This window comes from Mirounga angustirostris, unplaced genomic scaffold, assembly GCF_029215605.1.
Source record: "Mirounga angustirostris isolate CCGP_5_RB_7025 unplaced genomic scaffold, mMirAng1.0.hap1 SCAF_9, whole genome shotgun sequence".
Classification (NCBI taxonomy): Eukaryota; Metazoa; Chordata; class Mammalia; order Carnivora; family Phocidae; genus Mirounga; species Mirounga angustirostris.
The window spans coordinates 131,816,799-131,843,421 of NW_026991717.1; the positions used below are offsets into that span (position 1 = coordinate 131,816,799).

Here is a 26,623-nt window from a genome sequence, read left to right on the forward strand (position 1 = left end):
GAAGAGCAGAGTGAGGTGACCAAGGCTGGGGAAAGGAAATTCAGGGTGAGCTGAGGGGCTCATCCCTCCAGCATTGTGTGCCAGGCTGTGGGGGAGAAAGTATAACCACCCGCGCCGGGTCAGAACAGATCCAGCCAGGCCCTGGGCAGGCTGAGCAGGACCAGGAGGAGAGGCGGGAGGACCTTCTTCCCAGGGCTCCTGGCTCCGGACACAGGATGGCTCCGGTCTGGGAACAGCGGCACCTCCCTTTGACCAGGAATGCTGTGCCCCATGCCTGTGGCAGGGGAGGCTGTGGTAAGGGAGGGCGGGTGTCCCCCTGGAGAACTGATGCAGAGAGGAAGCGGGGAGTGGGGGCGCTGAGAGACGGGGGCTCAGGAGTAATGCTGGGCAGGCAGCACCCACTGCCAGTCCTGTCTGCAGAGGAGGGGCCAGGGCGGACCCCGAGGGCAGGGGAAAGTGTGAGTGGTCACTTCTGAGGCCGGCTGGGAGCTGGGCCAGCGAGATTACACGGCCGCTTTCTATGGCAGACCGTGAGGACCTGTGGAGTTGAAGGTTCTCATCTCTCTAAAGGTCACTTTTTTTTTTTTTATCTTGGCTGAGGTCAGACTGCCATTTATAAAGACGTTTCCTGTGCTAGGCCCCTGTGAATCTAAAACCCCAAACTGTCTAGGTGCCTCCCACTTGCTGCTCAGGAGCCAGGACTCGAGAGGGGGAGCTTTCCATTGTCCTCCGGGAGACAACAAACTACCTGGCAACTGCCACGCTGCAGGGCACACAATGCTTCTGAGGCGCGAGGACGGTGAGTGACGGAGCCGGGGAGGCCCCCGGAGGGGACTGGAGAGACCGGCCCCCCCGCCCTGAGCCTCACCCCGACAGGAAGTGCCCGCAGAGCCAGGACCAGGGGAACCCAGTCTCCGGCCTGCAGCCCGAGCTCCTCCCCCGCCAACGCAGCCTCAGTACGTGATGCCGGTGGCACCTGGGGTGGGACGGACAGCCGGACACCCGAGCGTCTGTCCTGCGTGGTGCTCGGCAAGCAAGAGCGCTCCTGCCCTCTCCCTCAGGTGGGGTCCGGCAGCTGGTGTGTTCAGAGCCCATGGTGCAACCGTGCCGTCCGGTGTGGGTGCGGTGGTCCCGAAGCCCCGGGACCCATACGTGGCAGCAATCCCTAGCTCTCGACGGCCCCCTCATGCACCTGAGGCCGCATCCCCTGTACGAACGGGGGTCCTCGCCACCACAGGGCAGAGACGGTTTGCAAGCCTCTGTCTGTCCTCCCGGAGGTCTGGGTTCTACTGCGCTAAATCAAAGACCCAGCAGTTGTTCTGAAAGGCAAATACAATTCAGCCATCTCTTCCTCATCCCACAAACTAAGAGAAAGAAGTGAGCTCTGACCTGGTTTTACCACCAGCAATGCCCTAAAACCGTCCACCAATGTCCTGCACACAGGCACACGTGTGTGACTTACGTCGCTGCTCCCTCACCCCCACGCCCCATCCTATGCTTTCTAATAGTGCATTTACTCCGTGCCAGACCCTTGACCTACAGTAACTCGTATCATCCTTACAACCCCCATTAACCCCCTTTCACAGATAAAGACAACAAGGCACACAGAGGTCAAGTCACACGTGGGTCACAGCCTCAAAGCAGTGGTACAGGGAGGAGCCTCACTGCCTCTTAACTCGTCAACGATTCTCCCGTCCCTGTATTATAATTAACTGCGGCTGCACGGGGTTCTGCATTTCTCCCAGGCTGCACATGCTCGCTGACACCTAAATGCTCTGCCCGGCCGTATATTACAGATAAGGGCTGTGGGGGGGGAAGGTCACCCACACCTGCCTGGGGTTACCTTCTTGCTGAGCTGGTGGTTCTCCTTCTCCAGCTCCCCGCACTTCAGGCTGTTCTCCTCCAAGGCCAGCGACGCATCCCGCAGCCCCTGGATGGTGCTCTGGAGGCTCTGGTTCTCCTTCTCTAGCTTCAGGATGCGGCTGGAGGCACATTCGTTCAGCTCAAACACAAACGACTTCCTGGAGGCTAAAGCACAAAGTCGGGTCAGAGGCCAGGTTCCAGGAGCCTCTGCTTCCACTCTCTACCCCCAGCCCTGAAATGAGGCCATCAGCCCCCATACCCTACATTTGAGGGGCCCGAGAGGGACTCCCAGGAGTCAGCTGGGTGCCTCATCCCCAGTTCATGTGGTGCTGTCGTGGCCAGCACCTGAGAGTCCCTCAGGCAGTTACAGTCCTTCTGCTGGCTCAGCTGGGTCTATCAGGGGAGCAACCCAGAGCTTAAGAAGAGAGCAGGCCATGGTGAAGAAGGCAATGCAAAAGTTACAGACTGACAGATGGGAACCGTTTTTTACCGAGCTGCTAACCTGACTGGGCAGCTCAAGGACTGTAGAGACCAAAAGAGATGGCAAATCGGTAACATTTCTGTGCCAGCTCTGGGAGGCTCAGCAGGAGGGGCACGGTAATTGACTAGTTATGTCTGCTATGAATGGTAAGGTGGCTGTGTGGGTATGTATGCCCAGTACGTGCCATCCTTCGGACAGAGACTTTGTAATTCCACAACTGTATTGGAAAAAAACGAGATGGTATGTGTAAATTGGTTTAAAATTCTAAGTGAGATGAAAATGTGAGTTAAAGACCTAAAAAAGATTATCTACTCTGCTTTGAAGTAGCTCAAATACAAATGAAGAAGAGGGCACAGACCCAAGAGTTACGAACTGGAGTTCTTGGCCCCCTCCTGCCACAAGCAGGTGAATGACATTAGGTAACTCGGGGTGGGGGGAGCTTTTTTGGAAAGGAAAAAGGAATGTATGTGAAAGCCCTTGAAAGAAGGGACTGTGGAGGGGTGGCCGTGGTGCCTGGGTGGCTCAGTCGGTTAAGCGTCTGCCTTCAGCTCAGGTCATGATCCCAGAGTCCTGGGATCGAGCCCCTCGTTGGGATCCTTGCTCAGCACGGAGTCTGCTTCTCCCTCTCTCTCTCTGCCCCTCCCCCCTGCTTATGCTTTCTCTCTCTCTCAAATAAATAAATAAAATCTTAAAAGAAAAAAAAAAAAAAGGGAAGAAGAGATCAGGGTTGTCCCGTCCTCATCTGTCCCGTGAGTGGTACCACCGGCTCAGCTCTGGGAGCCTTACCACACTATGGTTGCTAACACAGCCTCCCCCACCTGCTTATTATCATCACGCCAGGGGCTGGAGGTACATAAAGGGATGGCTTTCCTAGCAAGCACATCAAGCTGGACACAAAACGTGTGCGTTCAGATCCTCTCTCTGTTCATAAGAACCAGAAGGCACCTGTAGCAGTCTTTAAGTTGTCCTCATCCACCGAGGACAGCAGGACAGACCCAACAAGCCAGAGTGTCCTGTAGAGCCCAAGCAACAACAGGCATGCAGCAGAGGAGGTGGATGGAGCGTGCACAGGGCTGACCCTCCCAGCGCCGACACACATGCATGGAGGGCTCGGCTTCGACCGAGCTACAAATGCAACGAGCCTGACCAGAGGCCCCAGTGACTCAGAACCTGTGACCACTCAGACAGAACCTCTGCAGCATCGATGGGAAAAATCACATTTCTAAACTGCGGTCAAATACACAGAACATAAAATTTACCATTTTAATCATCCTCAGTGTACAGCTCTGTGGCATTAAATACATTCTCACTGTCCTACAACCATCCCCGCCATCCACCTCCAGACTTTGTCATCATCCCAAACTGAAGTTCTGTGCTCACAGCATCAATGTGAAGGTTCCACGAGTTAAACAATGGAACTGATTACAAGCCTCATTTCTTCTTCAGTGAAAGGCAGTGCCTCGGAGACCATGATGAGGACCCAACAGTTTATCAGAAAAAAAAAAAAAAAAAACAAAACCAATGGCTTGTCACCGAGTGCTGTGCTCATTAGCAGCCCCAGCAATCGGGAGGCGTGGGAAAGGGGTGCGTGTACGTGCATGTGTGTGTGCATATGCGTATGTGCGTGGGGGGGATGGGTTCTGATATGACAAGAGGAAAGGTGCCCTTTACGGAGTGCCTGGGGGCCAGGTATAGTGTAAGGCTTCACGCCTCCTGTCACTGGAAACTCGCAGCAATCCTGTGAGGCGGCTTCATTACCCCCATTTTGCAGGTAAGGAAACTGAGGTTTAAAGAAGGTCATCTGGCCAACTAGTTCTGACTCGAGAAGGCACCACACCACACACGCGCAAGTACATCCTGGCTTTGTTCCCATTATACCGCCATTCAAACCAACACCCATTAGCCCCCAGCTAAGCACTAGGAGTTGGGACCACCAAGAATAAAATGTCATCCTTGACCTGAAAGGGCTCACAAACATACTTAGTCTGAGTCGGTGAGGCTTCCGACCCCATCAGCCTCCCTGGTCTCTCACCAGAACACTCGTGTTTGGTCTGAGACTGTCCTAGGCGGCCCGCACCACTTCTCTGCTCCACCAGGGGGCAGCGGTCCTCCCCAGTGGACCTCAACTCCCAGAGGAGGGGATCCGTGTGACCCCCTCCCCCCACAGCACCGGGGCACCAAAGCACGGATGGAACTAACTTCTCACACAGATTAACAGTTTACTCAACTGATTTTAGGTTCGCAGCCCGAAGACGAGAAATACCCAGCTGCTCTCAGCAACCTTTCCATGATGCTTAGGGATGTTTATTAGAATCGAAAAAGCCACCCCTAAACCAGCCAAATGCCCTACCAACGCTCTGTAAAGTTCTAAGTAAACATTAACTCGCACTATCAGGTGCATGAGTACTATTTTTGAACAAAGGAACTGGCTTATTGTTTGCCCAGTGCTGGAGCTTCCTGCTGCAGGGTTGACTCCGGCCGCACCCACCTTCCCCGGGCCAACACCTCGTCTGGGGTGCTGGGCAGTGGCGGCCGCACAAGCACAGTGGGGAGAGGAAGAGGCCCGGGTCCAGCGAGGAGCTGCCACTTAGCAATCCCCACCCAGAGAGACAGAAAACAGACTGCATCCGTCTTGCCCAATTATGCAAATGAACAGAGGAAATGATGCCCGGGGTACATCTACAGTGGAGATTAATGACCACTGGGGATGTCACCTGCCATCCAGAGCTTTCAACCATCCACAGATAGGCCTAAGATGTCCTCTGGGGGTCAGCATGCTGAAATCTGGAAGCTCCTAGGACGGTCCATATGGGAAATGAGAAAGCTGGGGCAACACTTAATTTGCTTCTCATGTCCCGACACTGAGCCTGCCAGACACCTCATGTTCTCCTTGGGGAGAACTATAATGAAACCGTTCCAAATGGCACTTGAAGGAACTCCTATTTACTTGGGGCAGAAGGACAGACGGACATGGAAGATTCTGAGCCGAGTGTTCAGCTCCCCGGCTGAGGAAGGAGCTGCAGCCAGGCTGGCAGGAGAGACCGGGCACTACCCACCGTCGGACAGCTCTGCGTTCTTGGATAGCTGCTCCAGTTCCCAGCCAAGGTGGGCGGACTCATTCATGCTCTGCTTCTGGGCTATCTCGAGCACCATGTTTTCCTCTAGCAGCTCCTCAATTCGCTTCTTGTCTGTGTCCCGGTCCTGGTGCAGAAAGAGGGAAGGAGTGAGGCCCCAACCCCCAGGCACCTGCCCTCCTTCCCCCAGGACGAAGGGACTCCATATACCTGCTCACTGCCAAAAAATAAAAATAAAAATAAACCCCCACAAACCCCACAGCTGCAAGGAAATGTCTGCAACCCCACAGCCAGCTGTGAGAGTTACAGCCACTAAAAGATACCCTGCCCCGGTGACCTAGGTGACAAACAGAGCCCTGAGGTCTCTAACTGAATGCTGTCTAGACAAAGCAGAGCTTTAAAGCAACGTGAGGACGGGCAGCTTTGTGGCCCTTGAGCGGCCCAACTAGCCCTGAAGAGGCTCACGAATCACAGCTCAGCCCACACACCGCGAAGGCCAGCCGAGACCCTTCTTGCAACAGACACACCCGTACATCCATCTTTACAGGAAGGCGTGAGCAGTCAACTGCTGCCCCCTCCACGGCCCCCCAGGCCACCTGAAAGCACCCCAAGCTGTGTGGGATGTGGTGACGGGAGCCAGCGGTACCAGTTCCAGGTCGTGGAGCTTGGACTTCAGCTGCAGGTTCTCTTTCTCCAGCTCGTGAACCTTATCGCCCCGGGCCCGGGCTGCGGTCAGCTGCTCCTCCAGCATGGCCTTGGTCTCGATTAAGATGATATTGTCTTCCCTCAGCTCCTGCTCCGCAAAGACACACGCAAGAACCATCAGATGAAGGCACCTGGTTCACGACAAGGGCTCGAGGCCCCAAACACACGCTGCAGGGATGAGGCTGCTGCACTGAGGGGTGGCGGTGGGGGTCAGGGCCCCACCTCTCAGCACCTTCACCTTTCCCACTAGGCCAGGCCAGACAGGCATTCATCTACTGAAAGAGAAAATCCACGCATCAGGAAGATGTCTGAATTCGGTGTCTCCTCCAGCGGACACTTCCTCAGTGTCTACTTCATGCTGCCCGTGGTAGGAAGGCGCTTGGCATTTATAACCTCATCTGGGCAGAAAAGCGGCCACTGCCGACAGACACGGGACCTTGCCGAGCCCCATTTCCTTAAGCAGGAAGAGGTGGGGCTGAGAAACGCTCCCAGGCTCGAGAGCTGATTCTAGTCCTCCAGATTCAACACATATTTCATGACCAGGGTCCTGGGAGAAAGGAGCGATTGAGATCAGCTTTCGTTCCATACCCAGAACATTTTACGTACGTACTCTTGGACGAGCAACGGTTCTCAGCAGCTTCCTGGAAAGGGGGAGTCTCTGAGACTTAAGTCACAAACAAACGGGAACCCCCACAAGTACATACCATGCACCCTGAGTGTTAGGCACGTGCCAGGTGTGGAACGTGGTGGCCATTTCCTCGCAGAGCCCCTTCATGCATGAGGGGCCGCTGGACACTTACACCTGCACCAGGCGGGGTTCAGCTCATTCACCCCATTTCTCCCCGCCCTTGGTCTCTCCTCTCCCCAGAGCCCTTCCAGCACCACTCAGTATGTTGGGGGGACTGAGCGTCCCCAAATGCCTTCACGGTGTGCAAACACATACACGTGGGGATGCGCCTACTTTTCCTGGTGGCAGTTTTCAAAGGCTTGCCCACCCACTGCATGTTCATTTTCCCCGCATCAAAGACTCGGTAGAGGGGAAACCACGTGCCTTCTTCTGGTCAGTGGTCACGGTTCTGATCAAAGGCTGGTGGCTGTGAAGGGTTTAAGACTCAGGATTACCTAGGTGCCCTCTCTCTCTCAGAGACCCTGTCCACTGTGCAGCTGGCCCTGCCCCTACCTCCCTCACTCGTCCCAACAGCCCCAAGAGGGAGGCAGGGACAGTCCCTTCCTACAGATGAAGAGGCTTACTTGGGTAAATAAAGGAATGAGCCCAAAGGGGCAAAGCTGGGACTTGAATTCTGGCCCGAGAGCTCCAGACTTGTGTTCTCTCCACTGCCCTTGGCTGCCTGCAACCCATCCTCAATGGGCTCATGGGGGAGAGAGGCCCCAACCAGCAATAATGAGGTGAGCCAGAGAACATAGGTAGGATTCAAGCATAAGAAGCCTTGGCCCTCCCTCTCTGGCCACTGCCCCCACTGTTCACACCCTGGGTTCCAGGAGGCCCACCCACCAGCTCTCCCCACTATCACCTCACTGCCAGGCCCTCAGCTCCTGCAGCACAGGCTGTCCCTTCAGCCCCACAACCAACTCCTAATCAGCCTGCAAAACCCAGCCTCAGTTGCCCCCTTTGAGAAAGGCTTGCAAATTCACTCTGTCCTTCCTGCTGAGCCAGGTACTTGGGCTCCCAGAGTGCCCGGGACACACCGTGAGGCAACATGGCCTGCCCTTCCCCCCACACCATAAATTCCTCAGGGCAGGGCTGTTCCATTTCTGCTCTTGTGGGCCTCAGAGATGTGTTCAATAACACCTGTTGGCTGCATCATGCCATGGAGGGGAGCAGTTAGAGGGCATGTGACATGGGTCCTGAAGGACTCAGTGACTTCCAACAGGCAGGGATGCATAAGGGTGTCCAGGAGTGAAATACAGCATGGAACATGATGATTTCTAACTACTATTCAAATACATCTCCATCTTCTGGCCTCCACCTCAACCTCCACCGTATACAAGGCCACAGAAATACCTCAGCTTGCCTCGTATACACCACTAGCTCAGAAGCGAGAAACCAGATCCGCATGAAGTTGTGCCCAAGCTCCTACAGCAGGCTACGGGCTCAGCCGGGAGGCCTGAGAATCCTTATTCCTCATCCCTGGGCAGCTGCCCGAAGCCACCCCGCCCCCCTGCAGACCTGACCTCGACTGAACCGGGAGGCTATTTAAAGGCCTGACCCAGCCCTGCGAACAGCTGAGGGGCCACATTTAGGCAGTCACAGGCCAGGCCTGACGGCTGGTCCCCCAGGGGCTCGAGAACAGCCACTGCTAATCTGGCCCAGTGACCGGGAGCAGTGACTGGGGATGTGGGCTGACAGGCTCCAGTTCCCAGGCCTGCCAACTCGCTGTTAGCTGCGGGACGTGAAGCAAGTGCACGTCCCTCCATCGGGATCCCTCCCTTTCTATGTTAGGCACCCCGACGGGGCTGATACGGAATCAGATGCAATAATGTCCGTGAATTACTCCGTGCACGGCGCCTGAGGCCCAGTGAGCAGGTTGGCTTATTTCCATGGGGTCGCCTTGACCCCCAACGAGCACCAAACATCAGAGGCGGTGGTGGGAGAGTGGGCTGGGGGAGGGGGAATGTGGAATCGAAGACACAACCGGTTCCTCCCCACCATGCTCAGACCGCAGTACCCAGTGCATCTCTCAGGCATCTAGAGCGACAGAAAGCCAGTCCTTTAAATTACACAAAGAAACACAAAGTCACAGGTGGAAAGAACATCAAGGCTCCAAGGTTCTCACTCCGTTCCCTGAGTACGAACATTCCCCGCTTACAGCACGGATGTCCAATTTCCCACGTGGATTGCTGGAGGCGGGGCCCCCCTCTGCCCTTCCACTGTCACCCCCCCTCCCTGAATCCCATTTCACCTCTCCCCTGCACCCCCTTAGTCTCTGTGAGCCCCCCTCCCTTATTTCCTTCCTCTTCAAGGCTGAGGCACTGCAGGCAGACAGACATGTTTCAATGCCAGGTCCGCCTCCTTACTGACAGGGCAAGCTGCACGAGGTATGAATGAATCCTCGGCTTTCTCATCTGGAACAAAGGAGGGGAACCTGCAGCGGCCGCTAAAGCTCGTGGGCCACCATGAGGTTTATGTGTGATGATGTGGCTGGAGCTTAGCCGTTCCTGGCAGGCTCCATAAATATAGTTCTTACTGCTCATCTAAAAACCTTGCTGTGCACCACCCTGGGCCAGAACACAGCTCCGTATTTTTGGCTTTTCAGGTCATCGGTTTCTGTCACAACTCCTCAACTCTGCAGGTGTACCAAAAGCAGCCACAGAAAACACGTGCCATGGATGGATGCGGTGATGTTCCAATAAAACTTTATGTTTACAAGAATGGATGGGGGGCCGGATTTCACCTTTGGATGGACTGGAGTTTGGCCATCCCCAAGCTATACAACATGCTCAAGCTCCAGATCAGTGAGGCACAGACCCGGGCTTCCAGGAGCTCCTGGTGTGGGTGGGACATAGGAACACACTTCATCCCAGCCACACAGGATGAACACCGCCGGGCGTGTGCAAGGGGCCTACAGGAAATGTGAAGCTTCAGAAGGCCCCGGGATGCGGCCCGCAGAGCTTGGCCTACCCCCTCCTCATCTGGCCCTGCTGGGGGAGATGGGCTGGGCCCAGGAGGCCTCAGGGGGGCACTAGGGGACCTCAAGGGGACTCAGTATGGCCAGAGCAGAGAGTCCCATGGGGGACCAGAAGTGGAGGAGTGTTGGACAAGGGGCAGAGTGTGGATTTTATCCCAAGAGCAATGCAAAGGTGCCCGAGGAACTCTTAGAAGGGGTCACTGTGGTGGCAGGACAGAGGGATGTGAAAGAGGACAGATGGAGGCTGAACAGCCAATTCAGATGCTTATGGGCGGCATCCTGTGTGCAGGCCCTGGGGTCAATGAGCAACGACAGAGAAGGCGGGCAGAGGCCCTCATTCTTCAACCTGCCTTTGGGCAGCAGCGGGGAGACATGCTGGCAGGTGGGGAAACACGCTCTGGAGGATGGGGAGCCCCTGGGGCCGGGCGGGGGGCAGGGTGGACTGATCATGAACCTAGCTCCCAACTGCCTTGCCAACAACCCATCCCACCCCTCGCTGCACGATCGGCTCCCATGTCTCGCTAGGATAAGCTCACTGGAAACACGCCCTTATACCATGCACAATGCCAGGCATCCCCTTTTACAGATGGGGGCAAGCCTCACCCAACACCCAGCAAGGGGTGTGGCAATTAGGACTGTGCCCTGCTCGGTTTCCACCTCTCAGACTGTGTTTACTTTGGAGCCAGCACCGCCTAGAAAGCCATAAATCTCGGAGGAGTGAGGACAAGGCCCATCTTACCTTGACCCTGCTTAGGACGCAGACGGCAGCAAGGCACCTGCCCTGTGCTGTTGGGAATTTCAGCCAGAAACAAAACACGGGACAAGAGGAACCTCCAGGCAGCCTCTCTGCCTCCATCGTCCTCCCACACGGCCCAATGGCAGCAGTGAGGTGGGACACCTGCTTGCAAAGGGAAGTCAAGGACCACCGGTGCACTCACCTGTGCTTCCTGCTGTACGTACGGATGCCCACGCCGGTCTCCTCCTGCCGCGTGAACCCTCAAGTAAACCAGACTAGGGGCCGCAGAAGAGCTGCCAGAAGCTTAACACCAAAACATGGAAACTTGTGGTCCATATTTTTCGAACCAAAATTAACCTTGCCCTCGCCCTGAACTGCAAAGCCTTTTATCGTTTCCTCCCATGCGGCACTAACACACGCTGCCCCCGTGATATGCGTTACCGTGCTTCTCAGCAGTAACACTGGCCAGGCTCTCGGGGAGGGCACCTGGGCCATCTGCCACGCTCTGTGTCTAGAATTGGGTCCCCTACAGGGTAGGTATTCATGAGCTGGCACGAACAAAACCATCATGCTCCTCTCGCTGCCCTCCTGCCCGTTCACACCTACCACCACTCCACTCGGGAGAGGACAAAGGCTCTTGATTCTTCCTGTCCTTCTCCCCAGGCTAAGTCTTTCCATTGCTGATCAATGGCACTTTACCCGACTTGTGGGGCGATTACGAAGCACCTAGTGAGTGCCAGGCCCCGGGCATGCAGTCGAGTTAAGACCCAGTCCCTGCCCTCAGGGGCTCAAGGTGCACACAGGAAGCCTCTGGCCAAGCTCCACCCACAGACCTGCCATCAGCCCTGCCCACCCCACCTCTGGCAGAGAAAAGCCAGCAGGAAGGAGAAAAATATCCCGTCCACCTAGGACTGGAGGCCTCATGCCTGGCAGTGCAGAAGAGAGAGCGCCCACAGAATGCACATTCCTGGGGGTCCACTCCCAGGATCTAGGGTGGTGCCCAGGAATCTGCATTTTGAACAGGCCTCCTGAACGGACATGGACACAGGTAGATACAGACCACATCTTGAGAATTAGAGATCTAACACTCACATGCAGCGGTTTCATAGCTTTAAACTGATTAATACTTTAAATTATTTCATTATTAAGTTGATGTTAATCACATATCAGCTTATTCAAAAGAGTTAACACCCACTGCTAGCTTTTCACTTGCCACCTCCCTCCCCGTATTTCATTATGGAAATTTTAAAGTACACCGAAAAGTTGGAGTAAGTATTCTGAACGTCATGCACATACCACCTAGATTCTGTAATTAGTGTTTTGCTCTATTTGCTTTGTCACACGTCCACCCATCTACCCAGCTCTCTGTCCAGTTTGTCTTTGGTTTTTGGATGTGTACACATATTTGGCTTATTTATAATCTCAGGTTTTATCACATGCAGGTCAATCTCAATTCACAGACACATTTCTGTATGTCATTGAGTGCTTCTAATTACTTAGAAATTATTCAGGAATCTTACGGTGAATCCCTTGGAAATGGGTATCAGCACACTCTGGAAAATCTGACTTTCCATATAAAGCTGGGCAACCTTGTTTACTGGAACACAAACATGGGCCCATCAAATATACCTGTGCATCAAGGCGGCGCTGTCCCTTGACACGCAGCCCTAGGGGGACTGAGTGGTCTAGGCCTGGGCCCCCCCGCATTCCAGGGCAGATGGCCCACCTCAATCCCTGCAGGCCCCAAATACCGCTGGCTCTCAACCCAAAGCAACATGTTTTGAGGTCTCTGAGCTGCATTCCAGGTTAACTCCCAACACACACCTACCTGAGTGCTCTGGTAGGCAGCTGGCCGGGGGGGGGGGGGGATGAGTGCCCAAGTACTCCCATCCGCTGACCCCTGTTGTCATGGGCATCAGAGCACAGCAAGACTCATCCTCTCTACAGTGCCCTGGACTCCACGGACCAGTCCCACTGCATCAGCCAGCCTGGGCTGCAAGGCCACTGCCTGCCCCCAAGTAAAATCTCACGCAGACACACACTATTTCTCTTGTGGTTAATAAAAACTAAAGCAAAATTTAAGGCATTACCAATCTCACCATAACTCTTCACTAGGACATTCATCAATGTGAAAAATGTTCCAGTTACTACAGAGAGGCATGAAATATGAGAACTGGAGAAATCTGAGGCCCCGGGGGTCCCAGGAGAAACCCCGAAAGTCTGGGAGTTCCGTGAAGCAGGGCACGCATCATCTTGTGTCTGGATCCCTCACTGTTGGTGCAGCCTGGGCGCCCACAGGCACTAACGAGCTGTGTCCGGAGGACCATGCAAGGCTGCTTGGACAGGGCCAGGCGTGAACACAGAGATCAGAGACTGGATCCTGACAGCCACCCACTCCACGGGACAGAGTCGGGGCGAGAGGTGGGAACCACACTCCGCCTCTGATCCCATCTGGGAGCTGCGTAAGGTCCCCCCAATGTGCAGGAGGGGATGCTAGGGCAGCGGTCTGGGCAAACGTGCAAGACTGTCTCTCCTTCTCCCAACTGTGGCATTTCTAGTAAGTGATGAGAGGCCCCGGTGTGTGCCCACGTCCCAGAACCTGTCTGTGCCGGGGATTTATGCCTTTCAAATTCAGCGTGGCCAGTGGACCATTTCCAGGACAAAGCCAGAGCTGAAGTCCTACCCCCACCTCTGGCTCAGGCCAAGGCTGCAGCACCAAAGGCGCCTTCTCTGCAGGAGGTAGGGTGTCACATTCCTCAGGGAACAGACACTCCTGGGGTAACAAACAGGGCCTGCCCCACGGTCTCCCCCACCCTCCTCCCATGGCCCAGAGGCAGGGCCTGGCTGGAGCAGGAGAGCAGGTCCGCGTCTTCAGCCACACAGCCTTCCCCCAAGCGTGCCTGCCAGCAACACGGCTGGGAGACGGCCACCATGCTCCCCAGACCTGTGTTCAGTCCCCTCAAAAGCCTCCGTGGCAACTGGGGTTATTTCTTACCAAACAAGCCCATTTGGTTTGTGCTGACATCCTGATTTTACCAGCTCATGACAACTACTTCCAGACCCCGTGGGATTGGTTGATGGGGGTAAAATCCCCGAGTCCTTGGAAAAGAGGGTCCCAGAACCTGCGGCTGATGGGTGAGGGGCTGAAGTATCAGTGACCCCACCTGGGTCTTGGTCTCCAGTCCCCCGTTAGCCCTGATGCCCTCCCCACCCCCCGCCATCCACCCAGAACCTCAGGATCCGAGTGGGTTCCACGAGTGAGGGCTTATAATGGGACCAGCCCAAGTGCCAGGAATTCTGCCTCTTTCATCTGAAAAAAACTCATGAAGTGGTAGGACTATCTCTATTTTAAGGATGAAGAAACGGAGTCCTGGCAAGAGTTAACCAGAGAAAACAGCAAGAAGAAGAAAAATCATCCTTGAGTAGAAGGTCATCACTGTGGTATGAAGCAGGAGAAGGAAAAATCCTAAAAGAAATCAGAGCTCTTCATTACAGAACCATGTTCTCTCCCCTCCCTCACCCCTCTGACACCTCCAGCCAGGCAAGGAGCACAGAGGGGCCTTCTGGGGCAGCGCAGACAGGCTGAGGTACGGGGAAAGCATCGCTGTGGAGATCCTACGGCTCCCTTTTCCCCAAAACCCGCAGGTGCGTCTGGAAGGCGCAGGCTCACCTCCATGCGGGCCTTATAGAAGTCCACGTCATGCAGCTTCTCCTTGCAGCGCACCAGTTCCATCTCCAGCCTGTCCACGCGGTTGGCCTTCTCCCTCAGGGAATCCAGCTCATCTCGATAGGCGCGAGCAGAGCGGGCATCAGCCGCCAGCTGGATGTTCTGGAAGGTAGGAAAAGGCATGGGAACCCAGGTTAGGGCATCCCTCCTTGGAGGGAAGAGGGAGCCAAGTGCCTGCTGTGTAATGTTTCCAGGACGTCCCAGGAGAAGCCAGGTTCTGGTGGCTGGGCAGGTCTGTGTGTGTGGGGGGGGGGGTCCCCACACACTGTCACGAAGACACAGGGTCACCCCCCAAAGCAGTTCTTAGGACAAGTGGCTCTCAGGCAGTGCTGCTTTGGGCTGGACAGAAACAGGCCTTTGCTGGAAGCTCCTGAGGCTGCATTCCCAAGCCTCCAGGCCACAGTTACTGGGGAGTCCCAGCCACCAGCACCCGCTCCTCCTGGACACGCGCACAGGCCCTCCCACTCACCTCCTGCTTGACTTTCTGCAGCTCCAGCACCAGCTGGTCCACCTCGTGCCTGGTGTCCACAAGCTGTTCTGTCTTCTCCTCCCTGGGGGGCGATTTGGAGGGACCGTAGTGAGGCCTCCTCAATTAACATTCCCCCAGCCCCCCACCTCATGAGACCAGAGCAGGGAGAGGGAAGGGGACACTTCTGGGAGTGAGGAGGGCAGTCTGCAGATGGAGCCTGCAGAAAGGTTTCTACTCAAATGCTTTTCCCATTTTTAACTTTTTAAAGCCTGCTCTCAAACCCCACCCACCAGACTCTGCTGGATTTCCCTCTGAGGGTGTGGGCCAGGTAAGGAGGCTCTGGCCAAAGACGCATTCCCCATAGCCAGGCAGGCAGCGAGGGGGAGGCGGGCAGCTCCTGAGATGGGGTGAAGTGATATTCACCTGCTGCAGGAAAGACGGGACAGCAGGTTCACCCGATGGGGTGAACTGCATCCTCCCTCCAGCCAAGAAAACATCCCCGTGTGTGATCGTTCCTGCCCCCAACTGGACTCGTGTGGACAGGAGGCTACTTCTATAGACAATCTGTAACCCAGACTGGCAGGAGCCCAGACAGGGAGGCAACCAGTCCACATTCAAACAGCGACCCCACTCGGAGTTGAGCCCGCTGACACCGGGGCCCACGTCAGAGCGCTCCTGTCAGCTGCATGGCCCAGAAGTAGACCGCACGACAGACACGCCCACACCACAGCAGAAAGGCAGCCCGGGGTCACCGGAGACTCACAGCTCCTGCCTGACACGGCGCAGCCTGGCCTTGGTGTCGGCCAGCTCCACGGCCAGGTGCTGCTTGTCCTCGCTGGACAGGCTGCTGGTGGGGCTGGGGGTGGACTCGGCGCTGGAGGACTTGAGCGGGCTGGGCGGGTGCTGTGCCTGCAGGTAGTCCCGCTCCTGGGTCAGGTCCACGATCAGCTGCGGCGGGGCGGAGAGAGGAGGGAAAGCAGCGGTCTCACCAGCACACCCCGCACAGCGCACATGGCCACACTCGTCGGAAGACAAGGAGAAAGTGAGAGAATAGGCTGGCTGGGAACGAGAAACCACGAGGGAGGGAGGCAGGAGAAAGGGGGTGTGAGTTTTTAAGAAGAGACGAAATATCCAGTGGGACGACCAGGAGCGTGTGACTGGAGGAGCCCCCCCACTCAGACAAGAGCTCAGCATTTCTAGGACCTTCTCCCATGGGTGTCAGGTGACGCACCTCCGTGCACTCGTCTCGCTCATCGATGAGCCTCCTGAGATGAAACACCATGTTCCTCGAGAGGGCCTCCAGCTCCTCTGGGGCCACGTCGGGGAGCTCCAGCCACTGCAGGTCGAACACGTTCTCCTGGTTGTGGGTCACCTGTGGGCACACAGGTAGGCACTGCAGAGGCCGGCCGGGAGCATCCATTCCCTACGTTAGGCGAGGTGGGGTCCTGGCTGACTCACTCCATCAACACCATCAACCCTTCACGGACAAATCCTCTGCTGTCAGAAGGGCACTGCGTAAGCAGGTGCAAGCTCCCTTCAACAAACCCCTCCCGCTTTCAACACCGCCTTTAAGAGGACCTGGGTTTTGCTCGAATGCCAGAAAGCGCTCCTACAATATAGTCTTTCCCTAAACAGTCCTCAGATACTGTTCCTGGAGCACCGTCAACTTCCAACACAAGGAAGGGAAGCCTCAGGGGCTCTGAGGGGGAGGAGAAGGACCCTGTGTTATTACTTCAAATCAAACGTGCATATGGCAAATGTTAAATCAAACTCTTACATCAGAATGCTGGGTACATGACAATTTTATTTTGGGGGGAAATAGGTCATAATCTAAAACGACCTTCAGGTAAGCCTGTATCTCATCCCCACAGGTCACGTAAGATCATCTGGTTTCCCCTTTCCGCCAGGTGTGAGAGGAGGCCCCCAGCTATGTCTGTTCTGGGCAGCCTCTCTATGGCTTCTGCCAGCCTGACCTTCTCGCCACCTCCCCCTCCAGACCTACCAAGGGGGCAGAAGATCTATTTTGAGTATCTGATGTCTCAGTTTTGGGAAGAGAAGTATTCGTGGACTCAGGCTTCAACCAGGGAAAATAAAAAGAAACCACGGCTATCCACTCAGTGAGGCACACCAAAAAAAGTTCTTAAATTTTTCAGAGAGTACACAGAGACAGAAAACAGTTAAACAGAAACAAAAGATAGGGCCCTTTAGTGTCTCAAAGACAACCCCTTTCTTACCTGTCCCCCACCTTACAAAGGAAACACTGAGATTCAGCTGATCACGAAGATCAGGAGAAATCTCATCCCGTGGTTCAGGGCGCACTCAGGACTCGGAGTGGAGGCTGGGTGCTAGGGCCTGCCCCCAAACCAAGGCTGGAGGAAGGCCTCTGTGGAGGGGGCGCAGGGGCTCAACCCCAGGAGCATGTCAGTCTCCCAAGGAGCTTTTAATTAAAGGCTGGTGCCCATCCTCCCCTAGTTCTGCACACCCGAACATTTAAGAAGCACCCAGCTAATGGTGAAGCCCAGCCCCCACCACCAGTCACCACATGAGAGGCATGCAGGACTCCTTTCTGGCCACATCGCTTCTCTCGCTCTCTTTTTAACATCCTGCTGTCTGAGCAGGAAAGGCAGAAAGTGGAAAGACCTGGCGAGTTTCAAGGACCCAGGCCCTGGAATAAACACAATTTTCAAAATACACAGACGTGCAAGGAAAATTAAAAAGCAGAACCATTCTGAGGCTCACCATTGGTCAGCCCCTGATACGGGCGGTTGAGAATATGTTACATTACTGACTTTCCCTGATGGACTCCCTCCCTCCCTGCAACGAGCTACATCCACCTCCTTCAGATCCTGGCTCAGAGCTCACCACCCCCATGCGCAGTGCCCTGGGCAGCTGTGGGAGCTCCCCCCCCGAGCCCAGGAGCAGCCTGTCCCCGGTGCCAGCACGGGGACCTCTGCCCTCAGCTGCTTCTGTCAATTAGACACCCGCTCCTCCAAGCTCCTCTGCGTGTCTTTTTTGTGTCTTTACTTCATCTGTCCAATTACACTGGAGGCTGAACCGTATCTCCTGAGGTGATTAAAGCATACAGGGCTCCTTTTGGAGAGAGGGTGGTGTGGAGGTCAGGGAAGGCAATTTTCAGGTGGGCACTTGCCTCTCCAGGCTCATTTTCCAGGGAAACCACATCCACCTAAGGGCAATGGCGGAGGGGCTGCTCTCAGGCAGAGCCCTCCTGACCCCATCCATCCAGGAGACTTGCTCTCTGCACAAGCCCTCTGGGACTTGCCAGTTTTTAACTCCCCAAGTAGGGCAGCTTATTTCTCTGTCACGTCACTGACAAAAGCAGAGAATCTCTCTCTATAAAGATCAACCATTCTAAGGAGGGTGACATTTGCCAGAAGACATTCTCAGGGTCTGTAAATCAAATTCTGAGCCTAAACCACTTGATAGCTCTTAAAAATAGTCTGAGTCCATATTAGGCAAGAAGAGGAGGCAAAAGAAGACTTGATTGAGGGTTTAAAAAAAATTTTTTTTTCTTATTTCTACCCCATTTTAGCTTGCTGATGGTTACCTTTCCAAATAGAATCAATGTGTCTGCGGCATCTGAATCCTAACAGAAGCATGATCTTTAAGCTTCTCCCCATGGATCATGCTCAGCTCCGGGTGGCCACAGGAGCGGCCGTCCACAGCCACACCCCACAGAGCCACACACCTACCTCCTGTATATGGGCCACGATCCCGGCTTGGGTCTCAATGTCCAGCTGTTTGATTCTCTCAATAAATTCCTCTTTCCTCTCACACTGTGGAGGGTTACAGGTATTAATGGAAGCTCTGCGAGGGCAACCTAGGGCCACCCCGCCGCCAAAGTATAGTTTCAAAACGAACTGCCCAGCCACCCAAGCCTTCTCCGGCTTCCTCCTTCATAACCAAGCAAGCTCCTGTCCTCCCAGAAGCCTTCCCCCATGGAGGCTTCTCTAGATGTTGCTCAGACTACCGGTATCAGACCTACAGCAGAATCACCTGGGGGGTGATTTTGAAAAAGCTCATCCCAGACTGACAACACTGGGGAGGTGTTGCGGGGGGGGGGGGGGGGAGCGGATGCTGAAGTCTGTACTTTAATCAGCTCTCCAGGGGATTCTTAAACAAGAGCAGGAACACCCGGTCTAGGCCAGGGGCTGGCAAACTTCATCCGTAAAGGGCCAGATGTGAAAAAAAAAATCTCAGACCCAGTGGGCCATTTGGCCTCAGCTCTGCCACTGTGGCGTGAATGCAGCCACAGAGGATATGTAAAGGAGCGAGCATGGCTGTGTTCATAAGACTTCACAGGTGGCAGGTCAATGTGGCCCACAGGCCGTAGTTCCAGATGCTTCTATACTGGGGACAGGGTGCTCATGGCATCCTGGCCCACGGGTCCCCACCTGCCCTCTGGCCCAAGGTGCCCTGTGCCAGACATGGTGGCCACCACTCTCTCAGGAACCCAAGAATTCCTACCTCACAACTGCAAACCCACAATGGCTGAGAGCAGGCCCTCCCCCACCCCCCGGCCCCCGGCCCCGACCCAATCCCTACCTGGACGGCACAGCCTAGCACCAGCAGCAGCAGCTTCTTTATTTCTTCCATGCTCTTCCCTAAACCAAAAGAGCAGCATATCTAGTTAAGCTCAACTGTTCATAAAATTTCACCAGTGATCTGTGTCTGCAGCAGGGGGAGGGGAGGTGGAACCCAGCTAGAGAGACAGTAGTCTTTCTGTCCAGCGATAACCATCTAGGTGTGCACACTCCCATCTGTTTTCTTTGTATGGGCTGATTTTTCAAACAAATGAGAATTCTGTCTGTAGCTATCTGTGGCCCTTTTCCACTCAGATAGCACAAATGTCCTCTCATGATAATGAATGAACTTCAGAACCAGCCCCTCTTTTTGGTGTGTGAGAAGCAAAGCGCAGGGGAGAGAGTAATCCCCAAGGAAAATACCGACTGCTCCAAAGTAAGGCTGTACAGAACTCTGCCTGGCCATCATGCAGAATGTCAGACAGACAAGGGAGAAGAGCGAAACAAACCCCCACCCCCATCACCCCGCTTCACATGATCAACAGCTTGCACATCAGTTCACCCCCTCCCCCACGTTCTCTGTCGCAGTGTTTGGCTGGAGTATTCTAGAGCAGATCCCAAACATGTATGTGTCATTTTTTTTTTTAAGATTTTATTCATTTGAGAGAGAGAGAGGGAGAGGGAGAGAGTGAGCAAGCAAGCATGAGTGGGGAGAGGGGCAGAGGGAGAGGGAGAAGCAGACTCCCTGCTGAGCGCAGAGCACAACACGGGGACTCCATCCCAGGACTCTGGGATCATGACCTGAGCCGAAGGCAGTCGCTTAACCGACTGAGCCACCCAGGCTCCCTGGCCCAATCAGTTTTGATCACGTAAATAAACAGAGTCAGACACTGGGCTCTAGACCGGCTCGGTCACCCAAAGAGATGTGACTCCAACAAGCCGAACTCTGTCTCGCAGGCTTGGTCTCCGTATCTACGAAACGGTTTCCATACCTTACAGTGTGATGAACTGGGTGATGTGCAAGTTTGCCTGCAGGTGAAAAATTCCACAGGGCTCTCCCATTCTTATTGTGTCCTGTTCTATTTGGGAGAGAAGCAACACACCACAAATAGCATGGTGTTCTCGACAGACTTAGCGGCACCTGCTCACTCTGTGCAAATATGGCCCAATGTATCCCCAACGACCGCCAGGACGAGAAAACCGAACTTGAGTCCCAAGAATCAGTGTTGTGGTTCATTTCCAGTCCTTGGGCGTAATGTGTGTGTGGAGTGACATGCGATCTTGTCCTAATATTTCTCAACTGAGAAATAGCTCAACACAGCTTTTCCCCACATCATGGCTGAGCCTCAGGTATGGCGGCTGGGCATTAGCTCAACCAAAACTGCACTCCCCCTTCTCACCTTCCAGCCTGAAGGTGGGCAGGAGGGGTTGGGGGACTAGGCCTCAGGGACCCTTCAGAGCACGCAGATCCACAGTCCTAAGAATATGCTTAAGGTTTGGTACCGCACATCAGTGTACTATGGTCAAGCCCTTCTCTTTGCTGATAAGGTCCAGAACTTTATCAATGTTTGAAATGGAAAAAATTTCAGACTAATGCATTCTTTTAACTGGAGGCCTTTTCCTTGGCCCAAGAGGTTCTAATCCATAGACATAAATAAATGCATGACCACAATGACTAACTTTTGCATTAAAGCTGAGTTGATGATCAATCATGATTTTAGTTTTGATAACAAGGAAATGCCCACCTGAACATTCAAAGCCTGCGATCAGTCTCACCAAAATCTTTCCCTGGCCACAGTGCTGCATCCAGCCCATGTGAGTGCTCTCACCTCTGTCCCCTCGATCAGTCCCCAGACACCTGGCAAGTGCCCCTCATAAGCCTTTGGTGGACCTAAAAGGTGCAGACCCGCACCCCCCCCCGCCACCCAGGTGTTGCCAGTGATGATTCACCTTCCACAGGCCACGCACCTGGTGTATAACCAGCAGGGAGCAGACATGCAGGAGGAAAGCATCTGGAAGGTCTCAGATCGGCTCAGACAGAAGTCAGAGTTCACACGCGAATCTTTACATACTCTGTTCACAGGAAAGGCCCCAAAGGTCCTAATTATATCATACTTTAGAATAATTTAAACTCCGATGATCCACGTTCCCCAGCTCATGATGGATAAAAACAGCAAGCTGACTGCGGGAACAACACCAAACAGGCCCACTAACAACATCAGGAGCATCAGTCAGCTACCTGACTGCAGGGAAGAGACCAGAAACCCCGTGCACATGCACACAAAGGGCTCAAACTACATTCTGTGACTTTTCGGTAAAAGAACAAAGGGTTCTGTTCCCTCAGCACCAAGCAGCCACACACAATGACAACCGTGAGTCATTCACTCACTCGCTCGCACCCATTAGGAAAGTATGGAATTCCTGTTTGCTACATTTTAGAACAGAGTCGGGGCAAAGTGTTTAAAGGAGAGGGTCTTCGAAAAATTTTCATGGAAAAAAATTATTTAAAATTAACTTTTTGGCGATGAACAGAGTCCTAGGAAATTTGCCTCTGCCGTCATTCATTTCTTTTTAAGATTTTATTTATTTGAGAGAGAGAGAGCACAGAGGCAGAGGGAGAAGCAAACCCCCCTCTGAGCGGGGAGCCTGATGTGGGGCTCCATCCCAGGACCCCGGGATCATGACCTGAGCCAAAGGCAGACACCACCCAGGCGCCCACCTCTGCCCTCAGTTCAAATGAAGCAATGCTGTGTGTGCTCAGTCTCACCAGGTGAAGCAAATACAAACATTTGCTTACAACAAATGCACCCTGTGATTTTTACCCCTCCACAGATTCCTATGCGATTTAAAAAATAAATAAATAAAAAAGAGCACAAGTTCCCTCGTTTCTCCCGGAAGCTGCTACCAAACTTCTCTCAAGATTTCAACAGTAAGGCGAACTGCTATTTTCATAAATCTGCCAGATTGTGGGTTTTGAATAGTTTCAAAACATACCAGAAGACTCTGTACTGGGCCCCTGCCAGCAAGGCTAGCTCAGTGACACAGTTAAGAAACAGACCTACAGATCACGCCCTCCCAAGCCCCTACTACGTGCCGGGGGCTCGATGACCACAGAACTGGAATCAACACAGTCCTCTGAGCTCAGACCAAGACCACCAGCAGTTTTAAAAAGCTGATAAGTGCTATGGAAACCCAGAGGAAGGACATCTAGTTTGCAGTAAGGCTCAGGCAAGGCTTCCTCAAGGAAGTGACCTCTGAGCTGAGACCCAAGGATGAGGAGCGATGTGGGAGGCAGGTGAACCTGAGCATTTCGGGCGCGGGGATCAGCACGTGCAAGGCCCAGAGGTAAGGGAAGAGGGCGTTTGTCAAATTATAAATGCTTCCTGGTTAAGCTCACTAGGATGGCTTTTCAGAGCGAGAAATGGGGGCAGGGTACAAAGCGATGTGGATTTCTGTACTGAGTCACAAGCAACCAAGGGGTGGGGGGAGGGCTGAAAACATACGACACCCTCTGCATCTACCCGCAACCCCAGGGGGATTCCCATGACAGCCTGAGCTAATGGCTGAGTCTAAGAAAAACCTTACTTTACTACCTGCTTCCTGAAGTCCCGACACAGAGAAACTCAGAGCAGCTGTTCTTCGCAGAGCCGGAATGCATCTGCTGATCTAAGCTACATATAAAGCTACAGATGTTTGCAGCAGTCAGCTCCCAAAACAGAAGGGAAACTATCTGATATCGCACGTGTGGTGAGGGTGGGCGTGGAGACAGGAGGGCAGTTTGACAATTAAAGTACATGAACTTCTAAAACGTGGCGGCTGGATTAGATCAGGGTTGGAAAATCCCCTCTCATCTTGTGTCCATAGCGCACGCAGCTCCTCATTCCCATCAGCTGCTTACTGAGCCTGGAATGAGGCCTCAGAATCCTTCTGAACAGAGCACACAACAGCCACTGCCAATCGGCGGAAGTTGACACGTGCTACAAAACCCATCTTCCCTGCCCGGTACATGATCTCTAGGGTCCTTTTTGGCTCTACTCTGATTCTCTAAGAGGCAGCCGTCTGAATGTTCACACTTCCTGGTCTCTGGACACGGAAAATAAAGCTTTTCCTCTATCAATGATCGCTTCGGTATGAAGGTGGGGATTTGGGCAAGGGGACACCCAGTCCCTTCTTAGATGGAGCTCCTCCTGACCCCAGTTGCACACCCTCCACCTGGCTGACGTCGGAAGGCATGGCGATGACCTGTTAAGACCAGAGAAAAGTAATGACGCAGAGTCCTGTCTCGCTAACTCCACTCTCCACAACCACAGAGGCCCGGGATCCGCAAACTGCCGGCAAGGCTGAGGTTTTAACCCTCACAGGCTGGAGAATGGACCCATTAGAGTTAATTCTGCCCTCCCCACGTGCCCTTCATGCCTACAGACCATGACTGCCCTTGCACAGAGCACACGATCGTTTGACTGAATCCCCAGAGGACAGTATTCTCTCCATCTTACAAACAAGAACAGGCTTAGACAAGCGGAGTCACAGAACGCAGATCGGGTCCCGGGCTGGTCACCGCCTGCTTTGCCCTAACTCCCTACCATCCCTGTCATTACTGATGGTCACAGTTCCTTCCAGAGCAAGGCTCTATCTGGCTGAGCATCTGATGCCAGCACGCCAGCGTGCAGGCAGTTAACCAGGTAAGCAGGTAGTGCCTGTTGCCTGGACGAGTCACATTAAACCGTTCACATCGAATCCCCGGGTAGAAGAACACAGAGAACGGGCTCACTTTCCTTCCCTGCTGGGATGGAGACCACGCCTACGTACGTACGTATTTTTTTCTTACTAATTCTACATGCTGCTCTCCTCTGCCTTATGTGTTGGGTCAATCACCAACTATGCTCTGCTCGGTTTCCTATTTAAAAAAAACACCCACTCCCTAAGGGTGCTTGTGGGGCTGTCTCGTCGATTTAAAACCAGCACTGCACTGAGCATGACCCCTGTACGTGTCTCCTCAGTGTAGACACCCCGAGACTCACCCACACATGGCACAGCTCTGCGGGCCCTCCCGGGGGCTCCGCTTACATCAAAAACTGCTGTTTATTACTATATTCACAGTCAGGGTCACCTTCCCCGGGCACTGCCGAGGAACAGAGTGGGTGGCATGTTCCTGGTGGGTGGGCCCATGGGGACCCTCCACACACCTGTCCCGGTCCATGCGGTCTGAATCAGGCACCTCCACCTGCTACCTCCCCATCTGAAGAGCAAACCCTGTGAAACCCTTACCTAGCTTTCTTACACCCAGAACGCGGCCCCCACCGGGCATTAACATAACTCCTTTTTCATTTAATTATTAAATAAATGGTTATCACAGGTGGACTCTGGCAGGTACGGAGTCACATGTCCGTGTGAAATGGGCAGAGGCCTCCCAAGCGCAGCCTGACCAGTGGGCCCCTCATTCCAGTGTCTGTCCACCACCCACAGCAAGCCTGCCCCCGTCCCATGGACACCCCAGCAGCACCGCGTGGGCAGCAAGAAGCCTCTGCCCAGTGACGGAAGGCAGCTGCTCCCAGGTGACCGAGAGCTCGGCAACAGCCACACCAAGCCCCTCAGACGGTATCACCCACCACAAGGGCTCCCCACTGCACCCAGCCTGCCTGAGCCACAGCAGGGGAGAGCTAATTCTCCCGAGCCCCCAACACCAGAAGACCAGAAAAAGCAGAATCGACCACCAGACTCCAGCGAGAGACCCAGCATTCGCACAGGCTGTAGGCGAGAAGGTGGCGGCCCAGGCAGGACAGGATGTGAGAGGCAGGGTCCCTCCCGACCACCAGGAGGAAAACTCAAAGCCCACATCCTATCAGTGACCATAAAGACCTTTCACAAATAACATCTCGTCCCTCCTCTGCGGACGGCCACGGCCACAGGGCACAGTCCCGCTGGAAGCCATGGCGTGGTTTCCGAAGCCGGGGAGCAGTCTCTGTGTCCAGACCAGCGCTAAGAAGTTTACTAAACAAAGGCTGGTATCCAGGCAGATCCCGCGGGCTGTGCAGAAGGCTGGCCTTTGGCCGCGCTGGAACGCCTGCCCGGGCCTGGTGTTAACCAAGCTCTTCACGTTCCAGGAAAAGCCAAGTGCTGGCTGGCAGCTCAAGTGCCCGGCAACCCCCGCGTCCTAGAGGGGACTGAAAAACTCATCTCTGAGTCCAGCCAGCAGCATAGAAGCAAAGTAGCAGGATGTGTGAAATAGGGTTTGGGGGCCTTTCGGAGCCTGTTCCCTCAAGGAGGGAACGGGGAGCATGAACAGGATCGAATGGCTGCAAAGTTGGTTTTCCTTTGTTCACTTACTTATCGCCTCTTCATTTCAAGGACGTGAGGTTTTTGTAATAAATACAGAAATAAAAACATATGCATACAAGATGAGATCAGAGTTAGGGAGAAATGAAAAAAATAAAGGTTTGGAGAAAGAACCCAAGAATCTCTCATTAACCCCCAATGGTGGATGCTTTTGACACCTCGTCCCTTGACAAGCAGGGTGTGTGGGAGGAGGGCAGGACTGCAGGAAGATGGCAGGGGAGGGAAGCCAGTCCTTGTGGTCTTTAAGGGCACACTTCTCAGGGGCAAGAAGATTGTTCCTAATAAGCCAGACTCCGGGCCCTCTTCCTGGCTTCCACGGGCACACCGGCCCAGCACAAGCTCCCTGTTCATCATCAAAACACAGAGCCACACCGTGTGGACTACAAGGGAAGGTTTTCATGGGATCTGAAAAGCACTTCCACAATGCCCTTGACAGGAGAGCAAGCAAACACTGAGAGGGTTAAATATTAAATTCCAGGAGTTTCAGGGAGTTCCCGTTTCCCTCCGGCCTTTGAAATATAAACTTCAGCTGTGACAGGGACTTCCTCCCAGTGTCCCGAGTATGATGCCCCTCATGGGATTCCCAGCACAGTTCCACCCCTCTGAGCTCCTCCATCCCAGGACACCTTCCCTTCTGATGCTCTGCCACACACCTCCTCCAGGAAGTCTTCCTGGCCTGCCCAGGCAGAGCACATTATCTGCTCTGCACTCTGTGGAAAGTGCACTTACATCATTTCTTACTCTAGAACAGATCTAGTAGTTACCAACACTGCCTTCCTCCCGTCCCTTCCCCAAAAAAGACTGGGGGCTTCTTGAGCAGAGACAGCCTACTTGTTTCCAGGGTCCCTGGACCCAGTGGGAGAGGGTGGGCATTTGACACAAAAGCTGAAGGAGAGGGACAGACTGAGTTTCTCTATGGGGCCTCTGGCTGAGGGGTAGTCTGCTCAGAAAAGGAAGGGAACAGGGCCATTCTAGTCTTCTATTGTGGGGGGGTTGGAAAGTGGCCCTCCAGTCTCCTCAGCCAGAGCAGCAATCGAAATGGAG

General features: G+C 54.1%; 1 protein-coding gene across 4 annotated transcripts in view; it reads right to left on the reverse strand.

The window, feature by feature from the left end:
* The window catches only part of CCDC88C (coiled-coil domain containing 88C), a 120,915-nt gene that overhangs the window by 41,486 nt on the left and 52,806 nt on the right, over nucleotides 1–26,623 (reverse strand). For all 4 annotated transcript variants that reach the window (XM_064571491.1, XM_064571490.1, XM_045901408.3 and 1 more), the window contains 9 exons: nucleotides 19,266–19,324; nucleotides 18,413–18,496; nucleotides 15,934–16,074; nucleotides 15,466–15,650; nucleotides 14,703–14,784; nucleotides 14,177–14,335; nucleotides 6,065–6,211; nucleotides 5,401–5,545; nucleotides 1,844–2,028 (listed from right to left, as the gene is read on the reverse strand). In XM_064571491.1, the coding sequence (XP_064427561.1) occupies nucleotides 1,844–2,028; nucleotides 5,401–5,545; nucleotides 6,065–6,211; nucleotides 14,177–14,335; nucleotides 14,703–14,784; nucleotides 15,466–15,650; nucleotides 15,934–16,074; nucleotides 18,413–18,496; nucleotides 19,266–19,324 (1,187 nt within the window). The remainder of the gene's footprint in view (nucleotides 1–1,843; nucleotides 2,029–5,400; nucleotides 5,546–6,064; nucleotides 6,212–14,176; nucleotides 14,336–14,702; nucleotides 14,785–15,465; nucleotides 15,651–15,933; nucleotides 16,075–18,412; nucleotides 18,497–19,265; nucleotides 19,325–26,623) is intronic.